Source organism: Carassius auratus, chromosome 21 (assembly GCF_003368295.1).
Source record: "Carassius auratus strain Wakin chromosome 21, ASM336829v1, whole genome shotgun sequence".
NCBI classification, from domain to species: Eukaryota; Metazoa; Chordata; class Actinopteri; order Cypriniformes; family Cyprinidae; genus Carassius; species Carassius auratus.
In genome coordinates, this window is record NC_039263.1 from 680,964 (window position 1) to 704,462 (window position 23,499).

At 35.7% G+C, this 23,499-nt stretch overlaps 1 protein-coding gene across 1 annotated transcript; it reads left to right on the plus strand.

The window, feature by feature from the left end:
* The first annotated feature begins 1,210 nt into the window (after positions 1–1,210).
* On the plus strand, positions 1,211–23,411 carry LOC113038155 (protein unc-119 homolog A-like). Its single transcript, XM_026195382.1, has 5 exons — positions 1,211–1,664; positions 16,296–16,409; positions 18,287–18,386; positions 19,140–19,312; positions 21,981–23,411. The coding sequence occupies exons 1-5, from the start codon at positions 1,373–1,375 to the stop codon at positions 22,091–22,093; spliced, it is 792 nt and encodes a 263-aa protein (XP_026051167.1). The 5' UTR covers positions 1,211–1,372; the 3' UTR covers positions 22,094–23,411.
* The last annotated feature ends 88 nt before the right edge of the window (positions 23,412–23,499 follow it).

Consider the following 23,499-nt stretch of genomic DNA (forward strand, 5'->3'; position numbering starts at 1 on the left):
ATGTAAACCAAATAATACAAATTAGCTTATAAAACCAAACAGAATAGCTAAAAAAGAGAATATATATATATATATATATATATTTTTTTTTTTTTTTTTTTTTTTTGCAAAGTTCATAAAAAAAAGTGCATAAAGTTCAATAAAAAAAGATTTTGGTTTCCGCTATAAATGCAATTTAAAAAAAGAGGGAGTACACAAGAGCTGTTGTAATTAGGTTTAAAGAAGCCCTTAAAACCCTGTTTATCTATATTATCTAATTATCTAATATTATTATTATGGTTGTTATTAATCGTGAATAAATCTAAAGCTTTTGAGACTATTATTTTGTGTTAATGAATTTGTCATGAAGATGTGACCATTTCTTCCTGTTATGCAGGCTTACTAAATAATCTTGATATAAAAAAAGGGAGGGGGGTGCCCTTTTTCAGTTTCAGCACATGCCCCTCAAAAGGTCTGTGCACGGCCCTGATTCTCTGTTATAAATGTACTGTCGTGTGGCGTCCTCTTGTGGACCCTCATTACTTCCATGCTAAATTCAGTAAATGTTGTTTATTGGCATAAATGATTCCATCGAGAACTTTTTATTGCAGTAAAAATACTTTATTAAAAAAATATATATATATATATATATATATATATATATATATATATATATATATATTTATTTCTTAAAAGAAAAAAGGGGCTATTTTCAGAACTGTTAATTAAAAAATTTGGGAAACCTTTATGGAAACTTGTATTTTTAAGAGTGTTGAATTTGACATAAATTGTAAGCATGTCAAAGTATACTTAAAATAAATTACAAAAAAAATAATAAAAAAAAAATATATATATATATATATATAATTTATTTGTTATTTTATTTTATTTTTTGCTTTTATTTTAAACTTTGAATAATTGGAGTTACGTCTTGTATAGGATGGGGTTTCTGTTTTATTAGATTTGTTTTGAGTTCTATTTAATGCACGTTCACACAATTCACGCACCAATTTGGTTCATACCACACAACAAACGGGGGAGCATTCGAAACAAATATCCGACGCACACTACATGTTAGAATGACTAATTCAATCCAGACTCGATGACTGATTTTATCTAAAACTATTTCCTTAGAAATACAGCGCGCTGCATTCAATGTGCTTTTTTATGATCTGCTGTCGCCGTGCGCCACTGACCGGCAAGCGATCCCCTCCGGCGTGCAGTGGTACATCCCTCAATTGGAGCGCCAGAGAGAGTCGGATCGAGCGGAGAAGAGGGGGACTTAAATACCTCTAAGCGGGCGACCTGCTCAGCCCTTCGGGTGTGGGAGGGTGACTGTTTTGTGTCTTTGCTAGACCGGGGGAGCAGGGGGGTGGAGGAGGAGGAACGGATAATGAGCTATTCTTGTACCAGCACAGGCAAAAGCCAGGACCCATCGAGCTCTAAGAAGTCCGGCGGCGTTAATCCCGGTAGTTGCAGCAGCGGAGACACCGGCAACGGCAATAACCGCCACAGCATCCGCGGCAGCACAGCGAACTCGAACCCTGATTTATCCGAGGCCATGAAAGTCAAGAAGGGCTGCAACACGACAGACGTCGGGGTCCCCGTCACCACAGAGGAGGAACTGCTTGCGAACAAAACGATCTCCCCGGAGGATGTGCTGGGATTACAGAAGATCACTGAAAGTAAGTGACCGAGTGGATCGGAACACGCTCGGAACATTTCGCCAAACATCGTACATTGTCGCAAATTTATTGAATACATTGCGCTTTGTATCAACGCAGGCTTCAGGAGACTCGAGTAATCACAGGTCCTCTTGTTTATGAACACTTCACTATATACGCCATATTTGTAGCAATTCTATATCACCGAGTCTCTTTAATAAAAAAGACTGAAAAATTACTTGCTTGAGGAGCAAACTGAAACAAAAATTGGGTTTTATACAGACCATCATCAACATCTCGAAATCTTGGTGAGCACATATTACATTACAGGTCATCAATGTAGCTCAAATCCTCAGAGGTCTTTATTAGGGTTATATGACCTCTTGTTATACTATTGACATTGAACTTATCAGCTATTGAATGACTTTGGAAATGGGAAGAAACAAATGGCATGGACAGTGTCATTTCCAAAGGGTCAACTATGATTAACCTTCTTCAGCCTTGCGGTCCTAAGTACAGTTAGGTAACAGGTGTCCAATAAGCCCTCCATTACTGTTTTTAAAGGCCCATGACAATGACTTATACAACATCCACATCCAATGAACCTTTATGAAGAGGCTGCATGTAATACTAAGCTATTAGAAATGCCTCCCAAAAAGTTAGCATTTGTATTATTTATTAATTAATGTTTATTTTTATATAAATATCTGATCAGTAGAAAACACTCCTGAAATGTGTGTGTGTGTATAAATTATGTAAAGTATATGAAAAATATTTTCACTTCCTAGAATTATATATTTCTCAATCATGGAAGCCACCTTTCTTTGTTTACAGTCAGGACATAAGCGTATTTTATATAATTTGATCATGTATAAAAGACCTGACTCTTCTTCTTCTTTCTATTTTTTAAAATGATTTAGGAAACGAGTGAAAGTTTTGGAAAAATGTGTGTATCAAGTGTTTTAATAGAAGCTAAGTTAAAAAGAAGATGAAGAATGAACACCAGACATGATACATTGTATATTTGGCTACACATTTTTTATACTCAAAGAAATTAATAGAACATTTTAAAAGTATAAGTTGTTGAAATAACAATAATTACGTCACCTCATAACAGCCATTCGTAATTTATAATCATTATTATTAATTATAATTACTCATGACAACAATAATACCGTTTCATTTACAAAAAAACTGGAAGCTGGAAAATTCTGCTTGTATTTGTTCAAATTATTTTGAGACTAGCAAAACAATTTCTGTTCTGTCTTAGCCAACCTGATAACTATATCTTGGTAAAGTGGCATATGCAAATGAGCAGGGTAACTAGTTTCTGTCAGGTGGTGAGTTTTTAATGTGCCCTACAAATGTGTAGGTAATGTTTGTTTCCAGCCCACTCAACCAGCATATTTATTTGCTCAAAGCAGTTACATAATTTCACCTGTTTGCTGTGTTTGACTTCCTGTTTGGCCTCTCCGAACATCTGAAAAATGCTGCCCACTCAAAGCAACCAACCTGTGCTTTGCTCACAGTACACAAGACATACATTTCAATATTTTGTTCTGACTCATCCAGTGGTTCTAACCTCAGTTGTTATTACTGGAATTTTAGTGCACCATAACCAAGTCCTGTACTCTTTTTGATCTGTCAACATGCAAAATGGTTCTACTGTTCTATTTGAATTGATATGCACTCATTTAAATACTAAAACTAATCAATATTTCTCTTTGCTGTTTTAACTTGACCCATTTATATAATCTGTTTATATCAACATAATCTGTTTATTAATCTAATCTTTTGCAGAGCCATTAACATGTCATATCTTATTGAGAGCAATTGACAGAGGCTTGGAAGAAATGTGTTAGCACCTTATTATTCTGAGTGACCAATATTAGCACCTTTAGGTAATACATTGCTTGCTCAGTAATTGTTGAGGCATACGTTGAGATTTTTACCATGGCAACTGTTTCTGCAGGTTGAAGGTGGGGCAGGAGCCCCTCATTATCGCCTCATTAAGAGCAAGTTTCCTGAAGACCTGAAGCTCTAGAGAATGCCGTTTTGTGTAGAAATGGGCATAGGTTTTACAAACTTAATGTATAAAATATATTTCTCTGCTTGTATGAAGTTGTAATTTTTATAATGTAGACTTGGGGGGGGGGGGGGGGGGCGTTTACACGACAACGTTTTCAGCCCAAAACTGGAAGCTTTTTATGTGTTTTGCCTGTTCGTTTGGGGCCTGAAAACGAATGTTTTTGAATACGGGTTTCAAAGTGCAAGTTTTTGAACACTGTTAGTATTTCCGTGTAAACACCAAATACGGGAATCTTTAAAAGTGGTGACGTAATTTACGTGCATAATACGTCGTACATGTAGACTTGAGCAGTATGTGTCAATTTTAAAGGGAAGCGCGAACAAACATACACAACAATGGTGGAGTACATGGTACTGTTGTTGCTGCTCAAGAGTTCGCTACAAGGTGACAGCGCCAACTACTGGATTTGTGTAAATGTGAATCATTTTGAAAATGTCCTGTATACGTGAAACATTTTAAAAACGCAAGGGAAAAATGTTTCAGTTTTTGACTACATTGTAGTTGTGTAAATGTAGCCTTGATCGCAAAACATTCTTCTGAGGTTTAGTGCATAACCATTCTAAATTCATTAGGTTCAGATTTTGACTACTGAGTCCTAAATGGCCTTCAAGCAATTTGCATGTATTTTTTGCTTTTGTCTAGGGTTGCAATTGTCAAATCTGAATTGCCTTGTATCAACATTTCCTGTCACCGCAGAGAATTTGCCACATGAAATTAGTTATTATACAGTCCACATCAGGAAGGGAAGTACAGGAAGGTCACAGGATGTTAGATGAGCTTTTTTTTTTTTAATCATTGTAAATGTTATTCCTGAGCATGACTAAAAGTCTGTATCAGGCCAGAATTTCATCAGAGTTACTTAGTCAGTTGCTTTTAGGGCCTGTAGAGTGAGTATTCCTGTTTTTTTGCAAACAGTTAGTGTTGCTTCTCCGGTTAATACTCGTAACCTTAACCAATACTAGGTGAAAGGCTAGTTGTACTAATGAAGTGTACTGTAAGACAGGGATGGAGTTATAAAATGCTTAAAAATGGGATAACTTAAATCACATTTTGTAGGCAGTATTTTAGAAGACTGGCTAATATATTAGTATATATTAAATTAATATTTATTTTAGTGTTAATATCAACCTAACATAAATGTTGTATTATTAGCCTTTATTTTACAGTACATTTTATAGTTTATTTCATTTTTAAGGTTTTATTTGATCTATGTTTTTAATGTTACAGTTATTGACCATAACTATATTGGTGCGTCCATATTCTTTTTCTTTACACAATCAATACTTACACTTCAGTGTGCTTTCATAACTTCATTTTTTCTCCTGTTCTTTGTTTTAAACAGACACAGCATCTAAATCTATATTATGTAGCTGTGTTTCACCCAGTTTAGATATTAATAATCATTAATACGGTGCTCTAGAGCCTTTCCACAACTGGTGATATATAATGCAAATGCATATGCATGGAAAGGACTAGGACATGTTTATAATATGTCAACAAAAACCGTTGTCTTCTCCAGTATTCATTTCTAATTCAAATGTAACATCCTGTTTCCAGTTCCAACTCTACGCACACAATTATCAGAAAGTAATTTATACAAGGCTGTACTGTAGCAGACAAGCAAAATTAGGAAAAAGCTCATTACTCTTCCTAAATTCGTCAACAATGTTGTTTTTCCTTAAGTCTGCATTAAGTGTGTGCACAGTATAAAGATCATACCCAGTCCTGTTTTATCTCACTGTTAGTCTTAAACTGCAGTTTTTGCATTGTTTACTTCTTAACTCTGGGTTGAATAGGTCAACGTGTGACCCAGATGGGAGACACTGCATATCTTTTTCTCCAGCAAAAATAAAGCATTGCTAAACATTTTAGATCCTGTCTACTTAAGAATATATACGTGTGTGTGTGTTTGTGTGTGTGTGTGTGTGTGTGTGTGTGTGTGTGTCATTAGTGCTGTCGAACGGTTAATCAAGATTAATTGCTTCCAAAATAAGTTTGTTTACATAATATATTTATGTGTGCTGTGTATGTTTATTTATAAATAAATACACACGTATATATTTCAGAAAAATAAGTTGCGTTTATATATGAAATATTTACTTATAATATAAATTATATGAATATAAATATAGACGTGAATACATGTAAATATTTTCTAAATATATACTGTGTGTGTGTGTATTTATATATATATATGTATATATATATATATATATATATATATATATATATATATATATATATATATATATATATATATATACAAACACACACACACACACAGATAAACTGATAAGACTTGACAGCATCGTTTGAATGTTTCTGGTGCTCTCCACTGTCTGTCCTTACTGTTATTTCCTGTGTCTTGTTCTAGTGTCTATATCTGCACCTCTAAACTCCAGATGGCTAATCTGACAAGCTTAATGTGCTAAAAATGTACACCACTCCTTTGCAACCTAGTGTCCTTAGCACGACCCAGTGTTGTGAAAGATGCAATCCTCCTGCAGAATCCAATCCCCCTAGGACCCCAAGGGATAGCCCTTTTTAATGCCTGTTCAGTGATGATGATAATGTTAATAATAAATGTGTTCCCTTTGACATCTGAAGATTAATATTTTTCAATAGAATGTATGGTATCACCATGTCCATTTTATCACACGTTTAATATCAAATGATTTGATATGGTTAAGTATCTAAACTTTAGGACATGGATGATGAAATGTAAGCTTGGCAGGCTAATCGTTTCCTATGCTAACTGAAAACCAGGCTTGTTTTATTTGACCATATATGTTGTACATATCAATATGACATTTTCATTTCAAATAATGAAATTTCTCATAAACAAAAAAAAAAAATGTATGAATTTTTTTTTTAACAACTAAAAACACACTCTCGCTTGCCTTATTGTGTTAAGATTAATTTTATACATGTTTAATCTTAAATTTCATCATATGCATATGTGATAAAGAGAGCTCTGTAATCTTGGTCTGCATAAAACACATGTTGTTTGAACTGGTTTTGATTATTACACACTTAAACTTAGTAAAGGCCAGTTTTTCAGGACCAGTGCCTGAATGTACTGTACACTTAACTGCAGATAGAGCACATGTCAATGATACATTGACATTTTGAGTCCGATCATTTGACTTGGTTGATCAGATTCACAAAAGCCATCCTGTAGTTTAAACAGTGAGGTTGGCCCTGGCAATGCCAAGGGTATACATTTGGTTCTCAGGGAAAGCAAGAACTAAAACTGAATCTTGAATGCAGTGTAAGTGGATTTTGATAAAAGCACCTGCTAAATGCATTAAAATGTCAAGCCTGGTCAAATAATTTCTTTACAAATCAGAAAAATGTGTTTCTTAATCTAAACATTGTTTACACTCAGTGAATGTTTACAGCACTTAATGGCTTACCTGGGGCCTGTTCTTCGTACGTCGCTAACTCAGTTAGCTGGATTTGTATGTTGACGATTTGGCGTGATCTTGGATCGTTTGGTTCTTCGAAGCTCATCCCGGAGCTGCTGTAATGGCAACAGGTCCGTAAGCTTAAACCTGCTCGGGAACAGGCTTTTTTCATGTAAACAGGATTAAATCGCTTCTTTTCAACCAGAACTGATACTCAGAATATGTCTGCTACCACTGCTACTTTATTACAAGAGTATCGCACTGATCCAGGGACAATAATTTAAAATAATAATCATTTAATTTAAAAATAATAATAATAATATAAAAATGCTGTGTAGTCCATAACAGCCTACTATAGACACAGCCAGTTTTACTCACTGAAATATTTATTTGTCATGAAATTATTACTTCATAATTGTATTAGAGTCGTACACACATGCTATACAGATAATAGAGTCGTGCATTATTTTGAGTTATGTCTGCTATTATAAGAGTGGCTTGATGGAGCGCAGGAGATGCAGATAACATGATATCATGATATGACATCCCTTTAGAAACTTTCATTAATGCTGTCACGTAACAAATCTGTCCAAATATAAAATGAAATGAATAGATCATTTCTAAATTGAAATAAAAATGTAAAGACTGCACAACTATTATAAATTGCGAATCTAAATAATTGGCAATCATGAAAAAAATTCTAATAAAATAAAAACATGTATCTATTATCTGTTTCGTGTATCTGTTATAACATTTATGTAGTTTTGTTTGCTTGGCTGTTTCCTTATAAAATTCCAGAAAGTTGAATGTGACATTTGATCTCAGATGTAATAAGCGACGTACGAAGAACGGGCCACTGATGCATGGGAGGATTATCAGTGAATAACTTAACTACATTTTGGCATGTTTTGCTACTGTTTGAACAAGACTTGACTGATTATGGTGCAGGAGTTGTTTTGATTATTGTTATGGGACATGTATTGTACTTCTGCAGCCATTTTGAAGCTTGAAAACCTAGGTACCATTGGGCACTAATTACAGTAATTAAAAAACAAAAAAACTTTACAATATGCCTTTTATGTTTAAAGGGCTGCATGGAGTGACATGTTGGTGAATAATAATTGATGAACAATATTTTTTCTGCTTATATTATTATTACAGTAGTACACTCTAAAAATGCTGGGTTGTTTCAACCCAACTTTGGGTCAAATATGGAGTAACCCAAATTTTGGGTTAAAAATGTAATTACAAAATTTAACCCAACAGCTGGGTTAGTCCATATTTGACCCAAAGTTGGGTTGAAACAACCCAGCATTTATTTTTGGGTGTAATAACGTTGAATGGTTATTGTGTTTGTTTGCCTGTCTTATAATGCTGAATCATTTTAACTTCAATTTTGTAATATTCAAATTGATGAATCACTAAGACAAACTGACATCTGAAAGCTAATTTTTGTAGAGCAGTACAGCTGATCACAGTCAAACTGGAGAAACAAGTCCAAATTGTCATGAGTAATTTACATAGATTTACATATTTGTATAACTCCAGACTCTGTGATCAGAGAACAGTTATTTAAAGAGACAGATTTGTTCAGTTTTGAGCGCTGATGCTAAAGGACATGTGCACAGAGAAATAGTTCACATAACACACACACATCCACTTCTAGACATACATTCAGTGCCTTCTTGTTGCTCTTTTATTACTTGACTCATGTTTTCTATTATTATTCTGCACTTCAAACACATCTATATCATGCTAGTATATTGTTGCTCATGTTTCTACAGTGGCCCATCCTCTCACCCCGGCATTGCTTGATGCTAATGTAGAATGATCCAGGGTCACTTTAAAACTGCCAAAGGCACGGCGTCATGCCTGTGCTGACCATGAAGTGAATTTCTTGGCTGGGTATTTACAAAGCTACCGGACATGTAGTTTTGTGACATCTTATCAGGTTCTGTTGCCCTACAATGTGCATGTGTGTTTGTCTGATAAGAACGTCGAGTTCCTACTGAGGTTTTACATCCTGTTCGTGAGCATGTGCAAGTCTTGCAAGACTGGGCAAAACCATTGAAATTCTCTTATGCTTTCAGAATGACAAATGTTCTGTTCCCGTTCAGAGCGATTACTGAAAGTCATCTACATCAGAACAGACCCTTTGGTGTATTTTAGGTCAGTTCAGAACCACATATTCTAGATCTGTTCATTTGAAATGAACAATGTGTTGAAATGTGAAAGTTAAGGATTGCTTTTTACTTATGTTGAAACATCTAGTTTTAGCTTAATTACATTCTCGTAACTTATTTGATAAATATATTTGTGTGAAATAAACAATGTACATTGGAATTCCATGTCTGTATTAGTGATATACTGTAGATTAGTGAATAGTTTGCTCATGTATAGGCTTGTCAACCTTGTGGTTGTTTATTTAGCTGATTATACTACAGTTTGCAAGCTGTTTTTCAATTTATGGCTGCCCAAATGTAGCAGCGGTCTAGTGATTATTTTTTGTGGTTGGGCGAGTGTATATACCACAGCATGTTTTAAATACTTGGTTATGTTGTGCCTAAAGGTAAATAAGTTGAAAAGCGAGGGGTGCTGTGATTGGCCAGCTATCCAGTGTGTTGTGATTGGCCGAATACCTCAAGCGTGTGACTGAAATTTTATGCCCCTTGCCATACTGTGATGCGTGTCCCGGTCAGAACATCAGTGCTACAAGAAAAAACAATAAAACCCATTACAAACGAGCCATTTGTTGCATCCAGTGGAGACATAATAATTACAGATGTGTTGCATCGCACAGCATAAACATGAAATCGGAGAAACGACAAACAACAAGCGCTACTCTACACCAGCGGTTCTCAATTCCAGTCCTCGTGCCCCCCAGCTCTGCATATTTTGCATGTTTCTCTTTGTTAACATTCCTAATTCAGATAATCATCTCGTTAGAAGTGAGCTCCGTTCATGAATTGCTTTCTGATTGATATGGTCCTTACACAGTGTTCATTGATCCCTACTCCCTGAGCAGGGGAAATCTGTTTACCTCACTTTGGGACATTCATTGACAGATTGCCGCTGCGCAATGTTTTCACACACGGACAAGTGTGACATCATATACCCCTTTAAATAAATACAATTTAAATTCACGTATTGCACATGTCAATGCACTTTGAATGGAACGTATATCGCTTCGAACTGGAATCATGGCGGAATTTCCTGTGATGTCCACTTCGCAGGGCACTTGCGTTAGATTGGACAAACATCTGAAGCCATAAGAGAAACATACAAAATGAGCAGGGAGTGTGAGGACTGGAATTAAGAACTGCTGCTCTACACTACCCAAAACTCATGTTTGCATCATCAGTGGCAAATCCTTTACATTTGTAAACGTATTTACAGTCTGTGAGTCAAAAGAGCCGGCATTAAAGTCTTCTCTACCAGGTTCAGGAAACAGTCCTCCATAAAATGCGCTGCACACATCTGAATATTTGGGTTGAACTGTTCTGGAACAGTGTTGTAAATACAGTTTAACCACTCCTCTTTTGGAAGGCCAAACAAATGATTTTCACTTTCACAATGAAACCATGTCTCCTCTTTTAGGATATAAAATCTTGTTACACTTTACATGTCCTTAGTACAGTAATAACTATATGTTTCGCATAATCACACGCAACCAACATTAAACCAAACCCTTATCCAACCCTAATGTTGTTAATTAATACTCGGTGTATAAATGATAATTACATTGTACAAGGACACCTTAAAATAAAATTTAACCCGAACAGGGAACTACACTGCAACCCTTTTGAAATGCCATTGTGACCCGCAAATTTATCACTGATTATTTTTGTACCTACCTTATGTTTTAGGCAATATGCTATGATTTACTATGAGTATTTATCAAAACAGAAATGTTTATTTTAAGAATACGTTTTATTACGTGCTCTGAGCATTCAACACATCATGTTGGCTTCAGCCCCACGACCACCCCGCCCCCCCCCCCCAGAATGGTGTAGGCTAGGCGTAGCCTAACGTTGATAAAAAAAAAAAAAAAAAACTCTCGTTAAGACACATGCAGCAATCGAATATATATCTCAACATAGCCTACAATCTGCACGTATTGAAATGAAGCAGACAATTGACTCCTATTTTAAGAAGGGAAGTTGAAGTGTAACAGAACCATCACTTGATGTCGATTCGACATGTCAAATGGAGCCGGTGAGTGAGAATGATGAGGCTGAGAAGGATTCGTCAGGAAAAGCACACGCGGGAAAACTATACGGGCATATGAATTTCGAGACCAGTGGCTCGAAGAATACCAGTGGTTAAGATACCAAGACGGAGCACTGCACTGTGTGTACTGTAAATTCCTTGGGCTTACTATAAAAAATTTGTGTGACCAAATCATGATTTGCGCTAGTAACTGAAAGTTAGTCGTGCAAGTCCCACCAGTGGAAAAGGTTAGTGTAGTTCCCTGCCCAAATCCTTCATCCCTCATAACTGGAATGAGTATTATTACCATTCAGAGTTGCATGCTTGATTCAGTGTTACATGACCACAGCTTAATGTTGGAAATCCTAAACCATGGCCCTAACAAAATGTTGGCCATATTCCTAAAGAGAAAATCTGTAGTGTAGCTTCCAGGAGCTGTTGAGTAGAGCGCATCCATCTCTGCCGCCCACCGTGAGACATGTTAGTGTGACACTGGCTCATTCCCGACACATAGACACACCTGCTACTCTGTGCATTACCTCACTGTTCTGGGCGACATGCCCGAGTGCGGATTACAGGCCACCTCTTATTAATGTACCGCTACACACTTTCCTATACACGCTCATGCAGACTCCATCACTTTCTGCATCTCTCTTGGACAAAAATCTGGCATAGATGAATAGCCAGATGGCATGATGGGGTGAAGAGGTGAATTTGTACAAAGCTTCGTTTGTGATCAGTGACCAGCAGTTGATGTCAAATTAATTTGTGTTGCTCTGAAGGTGTTATGTAGTGGAATTACTTCCCTGCGATAATCCTCATTACAATCGCTGTCATTCACTGCACAGATTACTTAATGGGTTTAATGGTGAGTCAGTTTGTTGTAAACATCTTCCAGTGAATGAATATACATCACCTGTTTTTGAATGACCTATGAACTATGAACTTGTGCAAACTTCATTTGAAATCTGAATTAAAAACCGAAATACACCGCTTTAAGCATCGACATGTTTTGAAAGTCCTATGACAGACGTCAATGTGTTCACATCAAGAATTAGCCCAATTGCGTTTCGTTCCGGGCCGATAAAAAACACGTTTTTTTGGTGGGGTTCCCTTAGTAAAATTCACATTTTGCAGCTAAATATAATGTTATTGGGATTGTAGTGGCTTCGACCCGTGGACATGAAATAAAACTGCAGACTTTTTTGTATTTTATCTTCCGGAACTAAATTTTTTATCAGGGAAACCCCTAGAAACGTGATTGAGCTAGTTTTGGACTCGTTTTGAGAAGCAACTGGGAAGGCTTTGTTTTGAAAACCTGGCAACCCTGATGTGAATGCACATGCTGGAGATATACTACTAATCTCAGGAGCACCTTTACTGAAGAGAATCACATGAAAATTGCATTCGATTTTTTGCACAGCCCTACATGAAGCATTTCTATACTTTTGTACGCTCTCACCATGTTCTTCCTTCAGCTCCCGTAGAAAATAAATTTTATTTACTTAAATTCAAGTAGAAAAATACATCTATGTCATAATAAGTTTCACATCAATAGTGTCATTTGTGCTTATCTCATAACTGATCGTCATGTGCAAAATGTTAATACAGCGCACCATTGAACTGTCATCTTAATGACTGTTATGTTTACTTTCTATTCATACTTTTGCTTGATTTTAAGAAAGTCATTCAAAAAATGTATTTTAGTACATTAAAGTATGTTTATTTTTTGTTCATGTTAGCGAATGTGGTAACGTGGTAAGTAATATTAACAAATTAAAGTTTATTGTAAAGTGTTTATCTGTTAAGCCAAATTCAGGTACTTTGCTGATTTATTAAATGACTTTTTATTACTTTATTGTTAATATACTGCAACATCTCAAAATCCAGAAACCAATTTATTCTGGAGAGCTCACTTATTTCTGCATTATGGGTCAGTTGGTGTTCCGTTCTGTCATTTCCAGTCAGAGTCTGTTTTTGTGTGCAGTGTGAGCGGTTTTGGATGGGAAAGCATGATTGAGGACTGTGTTTAGTCGGTTGTAGTTACATCACATTGAAGTGTTGCAGAACCTGCCTTCCCTTTAAATCTCCTGATCACGTCCCAATCCGCCCCTGCCGTGCTGAGACACCTTAAGCTGCTTAGGGCCTAATCTGGGTTTCTAGGGAAGTACAAGTACACTGTCCGGAGAGGAGGGGCTGAACTGTGGCATGTGACCATGGGAATGTGCCTTCTCTCAGAATAAGGTGGGCTTATTCAGCATGGATGTGGTGATGAAAACATTGATGCTGGATCTGTATAACTGTGGAACAGAGATGGGTTTTAATGTTATTACACATAATTGGGGAATATAAGAGTGTGTGCATTGTCTTAATAGAACCAGGCACTCAACAGACCGTTTTAACGAGAATGAAAACTGTGGTGTAGAATAAAGGTAAAATATGTGAAAATGGGTTGTAAAAGTGTTTTAGAATTGTTACATTAGCTCATTTTGTAAAGTCACCAAAAATCAAATTTTTTAAATAACTCTTTTATTACGTTTATTTTATCATATTAACGTGTCTCTGTTTTTTTTTTTAATAATGTCTCTGTAACAAATTATATTTGGAGTTTTCAGTTAACATGTTGTCGTTATTATTAGTTGTTACTAAACAGATGATCTATTTCTACACAATAATATAATGTGAGATACAATTAAAATCATGTCTAAAAGGGGTTTTATTTAAATTACATTATCCAGCCCTAATTTCACAAATCACTCCACCAGAATGTCTGCTCATGAAATCAGACAAAAATCTGAATATTAAGTGCCAACAACTACTGTATGCATTTTAATAGAGAGCTCATTTGCAATTTAAATGCTGCCGTTGTGTGAGCTCTGATGAATTGCATCTGATGTTTTTACTTCCATTATTGTTTGTGCCTGCTTGGTTAAATGCTGTGGATAGGGGTTCATTCCCTTTTAGATATTTATATCCATCCAGAGTAGTTCTGTTGGTGCTTATTTGATAGTTTATTCAAGATTTTAAAAGGATAAATCACCCAAAAAATTAAAATAAGGGTTTGTTTTACTCTGGCATCCTAGGTGTATATGACTTTATTCTTTCAGACAAATCCAGTCGGAGTTATATGAAAAATGGTCTTTTATCTTTCATGCAGTTTAATGCCACTCAGCAGGGTGTTGCATGCATCCATCCAAAAGAAGTTAAATAAAAATAAATATGAATAAAAGTGTCTCACACAGCTCCGGGGGGTTAACAAAGGCCTCCTGTAGTGAATCGAATCCATATAGTGAATATCCATATTCTTTTTATTTAACTTCTTTTGGACTGATTCATGCAACACCCACAGAGTGGCATTAAACAGCTTGAAAGATCAAAGACAATTTTTATATAACTGACTGGATTCATCTGAAAGCAGAAAGTCATATACAGCTAGGATGCCATGGGGGTGAGTAAAAAACAGCCTCATTTTCATTTTTGGGTGAACTTTAATACAGATATTATAAATACCCAGTAGTTTGTTTTAGCACTCTGAACAGGAAATCATGAATCACTGCTCTTAGACTAAAACACTAATTGATTAGCGTTGCTCTGAGTAAAACATAAGGGTGATGACCGAATCATTGACTAGTAATGGCTTATTTTTAATGTGGCCTCTGTTTGTGTAAGCAGGGTCTAATTTAATTGTCAAATAACATCCCACGGGAACAGCATTTTGGCATCTATAATGAACTGCCTAAGAATGAGTCAGAATTCCGATCTACACAATTCATGGGTACGTCTCGAAAAACATACCCACAATGTACTACCTACAGAGCAGCAAACACTAATTGGCACTGTCACTTCTCATGGTTGCGGTGATTACTGAAGCAAAAATAGTGTGGTCTGTGAGTGCACGTGTGTTTAGATGTTTTTATTCTTTAGCTTTAGACCTTTTTATTACTAAATGAAGCATCTGGGCCCTGGGTGATTTTAAAAGAACAATCCAGTTCAGGTGTAAAAGATTAGTTTTGCTTGTAGATATACTGTAACATCTGCTATGAAGTGAATGATTGCATGGGAATTTGTAGCAGACACTACGGTGTCTTAAGTCACACTTTAGTTCGAGGACCAATTATCATTATTAAATAACTCTTGACTTTTTAAACTGAACATTGAACTATGGCTTTTGCCTCAAACTCCTAATTTGCCGCTTATTAATAGTTGGTAAGGTAGTTAATTTTAGGTTTAGGGTAGGATATTAAGGGATCTATATAATATCAGAGATATGTAGAAAGGCATTAATAATACGTGCATTTTTAGTACTAGTAACCATATAAATTCTAATAAGGAACTAGTTAACACTAATCATTGCGTAAAAGGTTGCACAAGTTGTTTATCCAGAGGCAAAAGAGAAAACTGCTATGGCCTATTATGTCTGAAATCTGAGGGGAAAGTTTATGTAAGGACATACGAAATCAACTGAATAAGTGTATGTTTGTTTTATATATGTTTATATTATATTATTGTATATGTTAAAAAAATTATTATTTGGATGTTTCTTTAGTTTAAAATGTAATAAAATAAAAATTATTATAATAATGCCCCCCATAGTCTGTAGATTTTAAATGCTTTTAAAATGGCAAAATACTTCAAAATATTTCCGATTGTACTTTTTAAATAATTATTGTGGTTATTTTTTATTTATTTTATTTTGTTGTATTTTTGGTTTGGTTAAGATGTATTTTTTGCATTTTTAGCTTATGACTTCACAAGAAAGAAATGGCAGAAACACTTGAGGCTGTCAGCTCTCTGTCAATACAAATAGTTCAGATACGAACTTGAACTGCTGATGTAGTCATTCCAACACTGACCCACAACATTTGTATAATGCTTGTAGGGAGCAGGATCACTTAATTTGTAGAGTGCAATTTGTAAAATCTAAATATGTTTATTTTTTTCCCGCAGACTATCTGTGTAGTCCAGAAGAAAATGTGTACAATATTGACTTCACACGGTTCAAGATCAGGGATATGGAGACAGGAACCGTTCTGTTTGAGATCACCAAACCACCAGCCACAGGTGAGTGTGAGCGGCCACTTCCGCTTCCACTGCTTCCTGTCATGATCAGCGGCATGGAGAGTTATTGGATCTCCATAAGATTTTTATTGGACTTGCTACTAATATAAATGTGTTACATCCATAAATACAGTTATTGACACGGTTATAATTTATTTAAATTGTGTGTGTGTGTGTGTGTGTGCGCGCGCATGTACCCAAACTTTTTATTACATTACTGCTTATTGCTTTGGATCATGTCGAACAAGCTATAGTCAAACCAAAATTTATTCAGACACCTACAACATTTCTCACATTATGACAGTTTATTTGCTATGGTTTAGAAAATGGTTATAAAATATGCCGAACTCAGAGTTAAACTGTGTCACAACAAATTCATCTTGATAATGTCAGATAACTTTTATAGAAAGATAAGTAATGTTATTAGGCTGAATAGCTGTCAGCTGTTTTAATTTAATTACACAATTAGATAATACCAATTTAAGTCAACCAGTCTCCAAGCAATGCTTAGTTTTGTTCAGTCTGAGGTGTAGAACATTTGCATTAGCAATTAAAGAAACAACATGTAAGCGAAACGTGGTCAGGTCAAAGTGTCTGAATAAGTTTTGGTCCTAAATTTTTATCAATTTTACTGGTAGTCCATTATATGTAGAATTTTTGATTATATGTCACAGTTTACTTTATTTCTCTATCCTCATTTATATAAATTAACTCACTAGTAAACATGTTTATTTTTCAAATATATCTGTTGCATGAATAAATGTTGGTTTGATTGTATATTTATTTAATACAGTCCTTTCAGACAACAAACTTCACATTTGACACTGTTAGGAAAAGTGTTTGGTTACAGATAAAATCAATTAATAATCAGGCGCAGCAGTGATATGTGATATGCTGGCATATCAGATATCTTTTGCCCCTAAAAAGTAGCTTGTTAGCATAAGGTTACCATTTATGTAATAACTAGCCTTTTGGTTTTTGACCTGCATGTTAATAAAGAATATTCCAGGACTGTTTTCAGTTTCATAATTCACTCTCATTATGTTTGGCTCCTCTTTTTTTCTTTCTTTTTTTAAAAATACAGCTGTAGTGACAGGCAAGCACATCAACTGCAGCCTGAAGAGACAAATGAACATGTCTGAAGTATCGATTCCACAAACATAATATGAGGCAGAGCAGTTCAATGTTTCAACTTTTTTAAACGCCTACAAGGATTTCCAGATAAAATAGTTAAATTTTCTGCTTTTTATACTACTTATTGCAAATATTGGCAATTATCTGCAACTCAGTATAGTAATGCATTATAATAACTAATAACTTATTGAGTGTAAATTTTATTTTTAATTCAAATTATTAAATGGATGCCACCTTATTGGGACAAAAACCCTCCCTACACCCAACCCAGCCCCATACTTTATCTTCAAGTTTTTGATTATTTACTTAATTTTTATTAAAAATAAATAAACCTGGGTTGAAGTCAAAAGGAGTATGAACACATTCTTAACCATCTGTGCCACTGGAGCAATCACACGTTGGTGGGCGGAGTTAGTGTAAATAGACACTCCATTATCATTTTCTGACCACTAGGTGGAACTGTCCTGAAACTGCTCAGCCTCACACTGTGTGAACATAAAGAATTGTACTGGACTGAACTGTGATGTGATTCATGGAGTAACTGCACGGAATGTATGTGATGTGTATTTACTGTGGAGAACAGCTGGAAAAGTCTGTTTACTTTGCTTTGTTGTTTTTAATCCTTTTAATAAGTCTAAGTGAAGTCCAGGATGACATTTGACTCATCAGTTGTCATCACTTGGACTGATAAATTATTTAAATATTTTGATTCTGATGTTGTTGTTGTTGTTGTTTTTTCTTTCAAGATAAAGGAGGGGATAAAAGAGATGTTGATCCCAATGCTGGCCGGTTTGTACGTTACCAGTTTACACCAGCTTTTTTACGGCTACGTCAAGTAGGAGCCACGTAAGTACAATTCATAACTAGTTAGTGTTTATGCTACAGAATCTTAAAAATAATAATACACAAAAATGTATTAAGAGTTTCCACAAACATACAAAGCATATTGAAGCAGAAAATAGTTATTTGAAATATTAAAATTTGACATTATTACAAATTTATTGTATTTTTGCCCAAATGAATGCAGATTGTGATGAGCAGAAGAGACATCTTTAACATTAAAACTCTTAACACTGGAGTTAAGTAAAGTTACTAAAAATGAGCCCATGCATGTTATTATTATTAAGCATTTGCATGATTAGATCATCACTGTAGTTCTGCTGTCTTATCATATTGTCCCCTCTTGCAAAGAGATTACATATTTAGAAAAAAAACACAGTAGCACATGAAATGACGTAGAGCTGGTATTCATTGGTGAAGCTGTCTCATATTCCAGAACAACAGTTGCATGCTTATTGAGGGCAGATATAATGATCAAAACAAAGCAAGCATACATAATTTCTCTAAATTAAACCTGTCCAATGAATCTCGTCATCATGCTAAAGGGCAGAATATAGAAGTAGATGCAGTAAGCTACTCATTATAAATAAAGAATCCTGTTCACACAATACATTAAGGAATGGAAAGCTGAACAGCTGTTGGAAATTAATAAGGAGTAGTTAACAGCAAACCCAAGTGAAAAACTATAGAGTGAAATCAACACTGAAGAACTAAAACTGTCAACTGAATCTCTTCCCTGCCTTGTTTCTGTGTTTTTAGTGTTGAATTCACAGTAGGAGACATCCCCATCAATAACTTCCGGATGATCGAGAGGCACTATTTCCGTGAACAGCTGCTGAAGAGCTTCGACTTTGAGTTTGGCTTCTGTATCCCAAGCAGCAAAAACACCTGTGAGCACATCTATGAGTTCCCACCGCTCTCAGAGGATCTCAGTAAGTGCCATGAAGATTGTAAACTGGCAGATATAACCCTACAGATACTATTGCAAAATGATGCTCATTGTTTGTCTCTATCTCAGTGTTGACATACTGACATACACCGTTAATAAGTTACATGAAGTCGATCCGGTCATACGTGAAAAGTGTTGTTTTTTTGAAAATTGTCTTGACATCAACAGGTGGTTTACACAAGATGCCATACTGGTTATGCCAAATTTACTAATTAGTTTTTACTGAAAGGCAATTTATAACCAATTTGCAATTTTTGTCAGACCTCTCTGTTTAGAAAGGATATTTGATCCAAGTTTATATTAGGTTTTCTTAACTACTATGTTTACGTACTGTAAATGCTCGACATTAACATAAAATGTCATAATGTAAATGCATACATTTTATATGTATAAATAATATAATAATTTCGTAATTTAAAATAAAATATGAATGAATCCATCTCTGAAAATCCCGGGTTGCTATGATCACGCAAGTTTGTTTACACATTAAACTCATGGCCACGAGAAAAACATGTCGTTCCCTCAACATAGCATCTCGAGGCCACGACATAAGGATGTCGTTACCTCGACAAAATGATCTCGTGGCCATGACATATGACGTCCCCTCGCGTTAATGTGACGCTCCCACAAATTAATATCTTGTGGCCATGACATATTATCACGTTCCCACGAGTTATTATGTCGTGGCCACGACAAAACTAAGTAAACGGAATAAGTCACCTTACGGGCACCGTACAAAGATTAGAAAAGCTAGTGTTAGTTTTTTTTAAAAGGGACAAATGTTTTTGTTTTATAATAGAATTAGAATAGAGAGTGCTAGAGTTAGAGGGTCAAATAAAGATGGAAGAGGTGTGTTTTTAGCTGATTCTTGAAGATGGCTAAAGACTCAGCTGCTCGGACTGAGTTGGGGAGGTCATTCTAGCAGGAGTCTGTAAAAGATTTTGTCCTGCTTTGGGATGGCACAATCAAGCGATGTTCATTTGCAGAATGCAAGCTTCTAGAGGGCACATGATTCTAAAGTAATTAATTTAGTTAAAGAGGTGCAGAACCAGTGGTGGTTTTGTAGGCAAATATTAATGCTTTAAATTTTTTGCAAGCAGCTATTGGTCGCCAGTGCAAATTGATAAACAGAGGTGTGACGTCCATTCTTTTTGTCTCATTAAAAATTAATCCTGCCACATTCTGGATTAATTGTGAAGGTTTGATAGAACTCTCTGGAAGACCTGCCAAGAGAGCATTGCAATAGTCCAGCCTGGACAGAACAAGAGCTTGAACAAGAATTTGTGCAGCATGTTCTGAAAGAAAGGGCTTGATCTTCTTGATGTTGAATAAAGCAAATCTGCAGGATCGGACAGTTTTAACAATGTGGTCTGAGTCACCTGATCGTTAATCATAACTCCAAGGTTTCTAGCTGTTTTTGAAGGAGTCATGGATTGTGAAGTTGTGTTAAAATAAGTAGTTTGTTGGAACCACAACCAGTTCTGTATTGGCAAGGTTGAGTTTAAGGTGATGGTCCATCATCCAGCAAGAAATATCTGCTGAGATGCGAGCAGCTATCATCGGATCATCAGGATGAAATGAGAGATAGAGTTGAGTGTCATCGGCATAGCAGTGGTATGAAAAACCATGTTTCTGAAAGACAGAACCTAATGATGCCATGTAGACAGAGAAGAGAAGTGGTCCAAGAACTGAGCCCTGAGGCAGTAGTAAAATGTTGCGAAACTTCACCTCTCCAAGATGAGGACCTAGTGTTGTCAAAAGTCCCGGTACTTCGGTGCCAAGTCAGTACTAAACAGGTGAAAATGTTATGGTACCAGGTTTTATTAAGTACCTGTGGTACCGACTACCAATTTTTATTTTAGCTAGATTAGTAGTTATTCTTGGCTTTAAAATTCAAAAGCCCTTTTAAATATTTATACTGTTTGGATTAAATGAAAGTATAGTAAATTTTTTTAATTGGCATGTTTTTTGTGTTTTTCTTTGGTACCAAGACTGGTACAGAGAACCGTGGGTTTTCACTGGTACTGGTACCGGATACTGAAATTTTGGTACCGTGACAACACTAGAAGGACTTATTTGATAGGTAAGACTCAAACCCATAGAGTGCGTTTCCTGAGATGCCCTTTGCCAATAAAGTTGACAGGAGAATCTGGTGGTTAACCATGTCAAAAGCAGTGAACAGAACCAGCAAGATAAGTATTGAAGATTTGTAATCTGCTCTTGTCAGTCTTAGGGCTTCGGTTGAATATCCACTTATGAAGCTATAGTGGTTGCTGTCAAGGAGGTTGTTCTGTGTGAGAAAGGCAGAGACTTGGTTGAACATGGCTCGTTCAAGTGATTTTGCAATGAAAGTAAGAAGGGAAACGAGTGTGTAGTTTTATTTACTTATCTTTTTAACCCAATAATGAATATAGCACAAAAAATGCAAGATATTCAAAGCAAGTTCATCATACAATGGTCTATTAATATATACAAAAATACATTAAGAGAAAGAGAAGTCACTGAGTTAATAATGCATTTTTTATGTATTTTTGAATGTAGTAATAGACTCACATGTCATTGACCTACCAGCATCTATAAACGGAAAATACTGTAGCTTTTAAAAAGCTTAATTGTTGTTTGTGTAACACTTTATTTTCTCTTTATTTCAGTACGTGAGATGGTCCTCCATCCTTACGAGACGCAGTCTGACAGCTTCTACTTCGTGGACAACAAGCTGGTCATGCACAACAAAGCAGATTATTCGTACAGCGGAGGCCCTTAGGACAGCCGTGGGACGAGACTGAGGCAGAGAGTTTGACTGACAGACCTAAGAACCAATCACGTGTCTTTGTCCAGCAGTCACACCCTCCTTCAATCAGTGTCATAGACGACCGCCTGCAGTGCGTCATGCCTGTGTTTGAGATCTAGAGAGTCATATTGTAAGGTCTTGTCCAATGCATACATATCCTATTCTGATTTCACCGTCGTTCACATCAGCAAATATAGATATTAAAGTGTTTATTTTGTAACATACCCCAATGACGAGCAAATTCCCTCCAGTCCCATGTTTTGTATGGGCAAACTATAATGTGAATGGTACTTAGGTTTTACTATTTGTTCTGTTTGAGTGTGTGTGTGGGTTTTGATTAGAGGGATTGTGTGCGTGTGTGTGTGCGTGTGCGTGTGTGAGGGGGGTGTTTAACACTGATAAAACCATTATATATTGTTGATGTTGATGCGTATTTCTTTCCCTGTCAGAATAAGCTACATCATATATTTCTTGATAGTTGTGGACTTCTCATCCTAAATAGAATATGATATGATTAAATGTTGAGACCTTGACATAATTGATAGATTTGTGTTGCATTAGATATATTTTGATACGTGAACAAGCTTTCAATTTTGAGACGTTGATTATTTGTGTGGATAAAAGCAAAAAATGAAGTAAAACCAGTTCTGATATTCATGGTGCACAACTGAAAATGAATAACTTTTGCATTCAAAGTTCTGCGTAAAGTTTCTGATTACATGTAATTGATGCTCCATATGAGAGGTTGTGTAGATAAAACGACATTGTAAAAAAATGCCTACTGAAAAGGGAACACAGCACACGTTATAAGCCTTGACATTTCAAACGTCTGGTTCGTGTTGTTTCTTTTTGTCTTCATATAAAACAAAAGGAAAGAAATAGCCATTCTGAGCTGTCTAAAGAACAGTAGTCCCTTCTCATTTCTCCATCTAGCATTCCCTTTCTCACACATTCCAGTGAGCCAGGCCCTTCATGGCTGTTTAGTGCACATAGCAGAGGTTAGATTTCATCCAAGGATGTGCTGTTTCTATGATCCTTGTATTCATAGTGCAAAAAGTGCATTTAGGAGAATGATTTGCCTGTTTTTGGTTTCTGAATAAAAATGAGGCTTTCAAAGACTTCTACAAGTGCATAAAATGAAGGAATAACTTGAAAAATGTTTGTAGTCAGATGTAATATGTGCTTTATTTATGATTGTGATTTATTGTAAATGATTTTGAGGGGGGAGAAAATGAAACGTATCTTTTGGACAGTTCAAACGCCAGTCTGGAATAAAAGAGAAATAAATGTATATGTGATTTTTTTTTTTTTTTTTTTCAATGATTGAAGTTGTCTATTAGTTTTTTTCAACAGCAATTTCTTTTCTTAGTAACATTTAT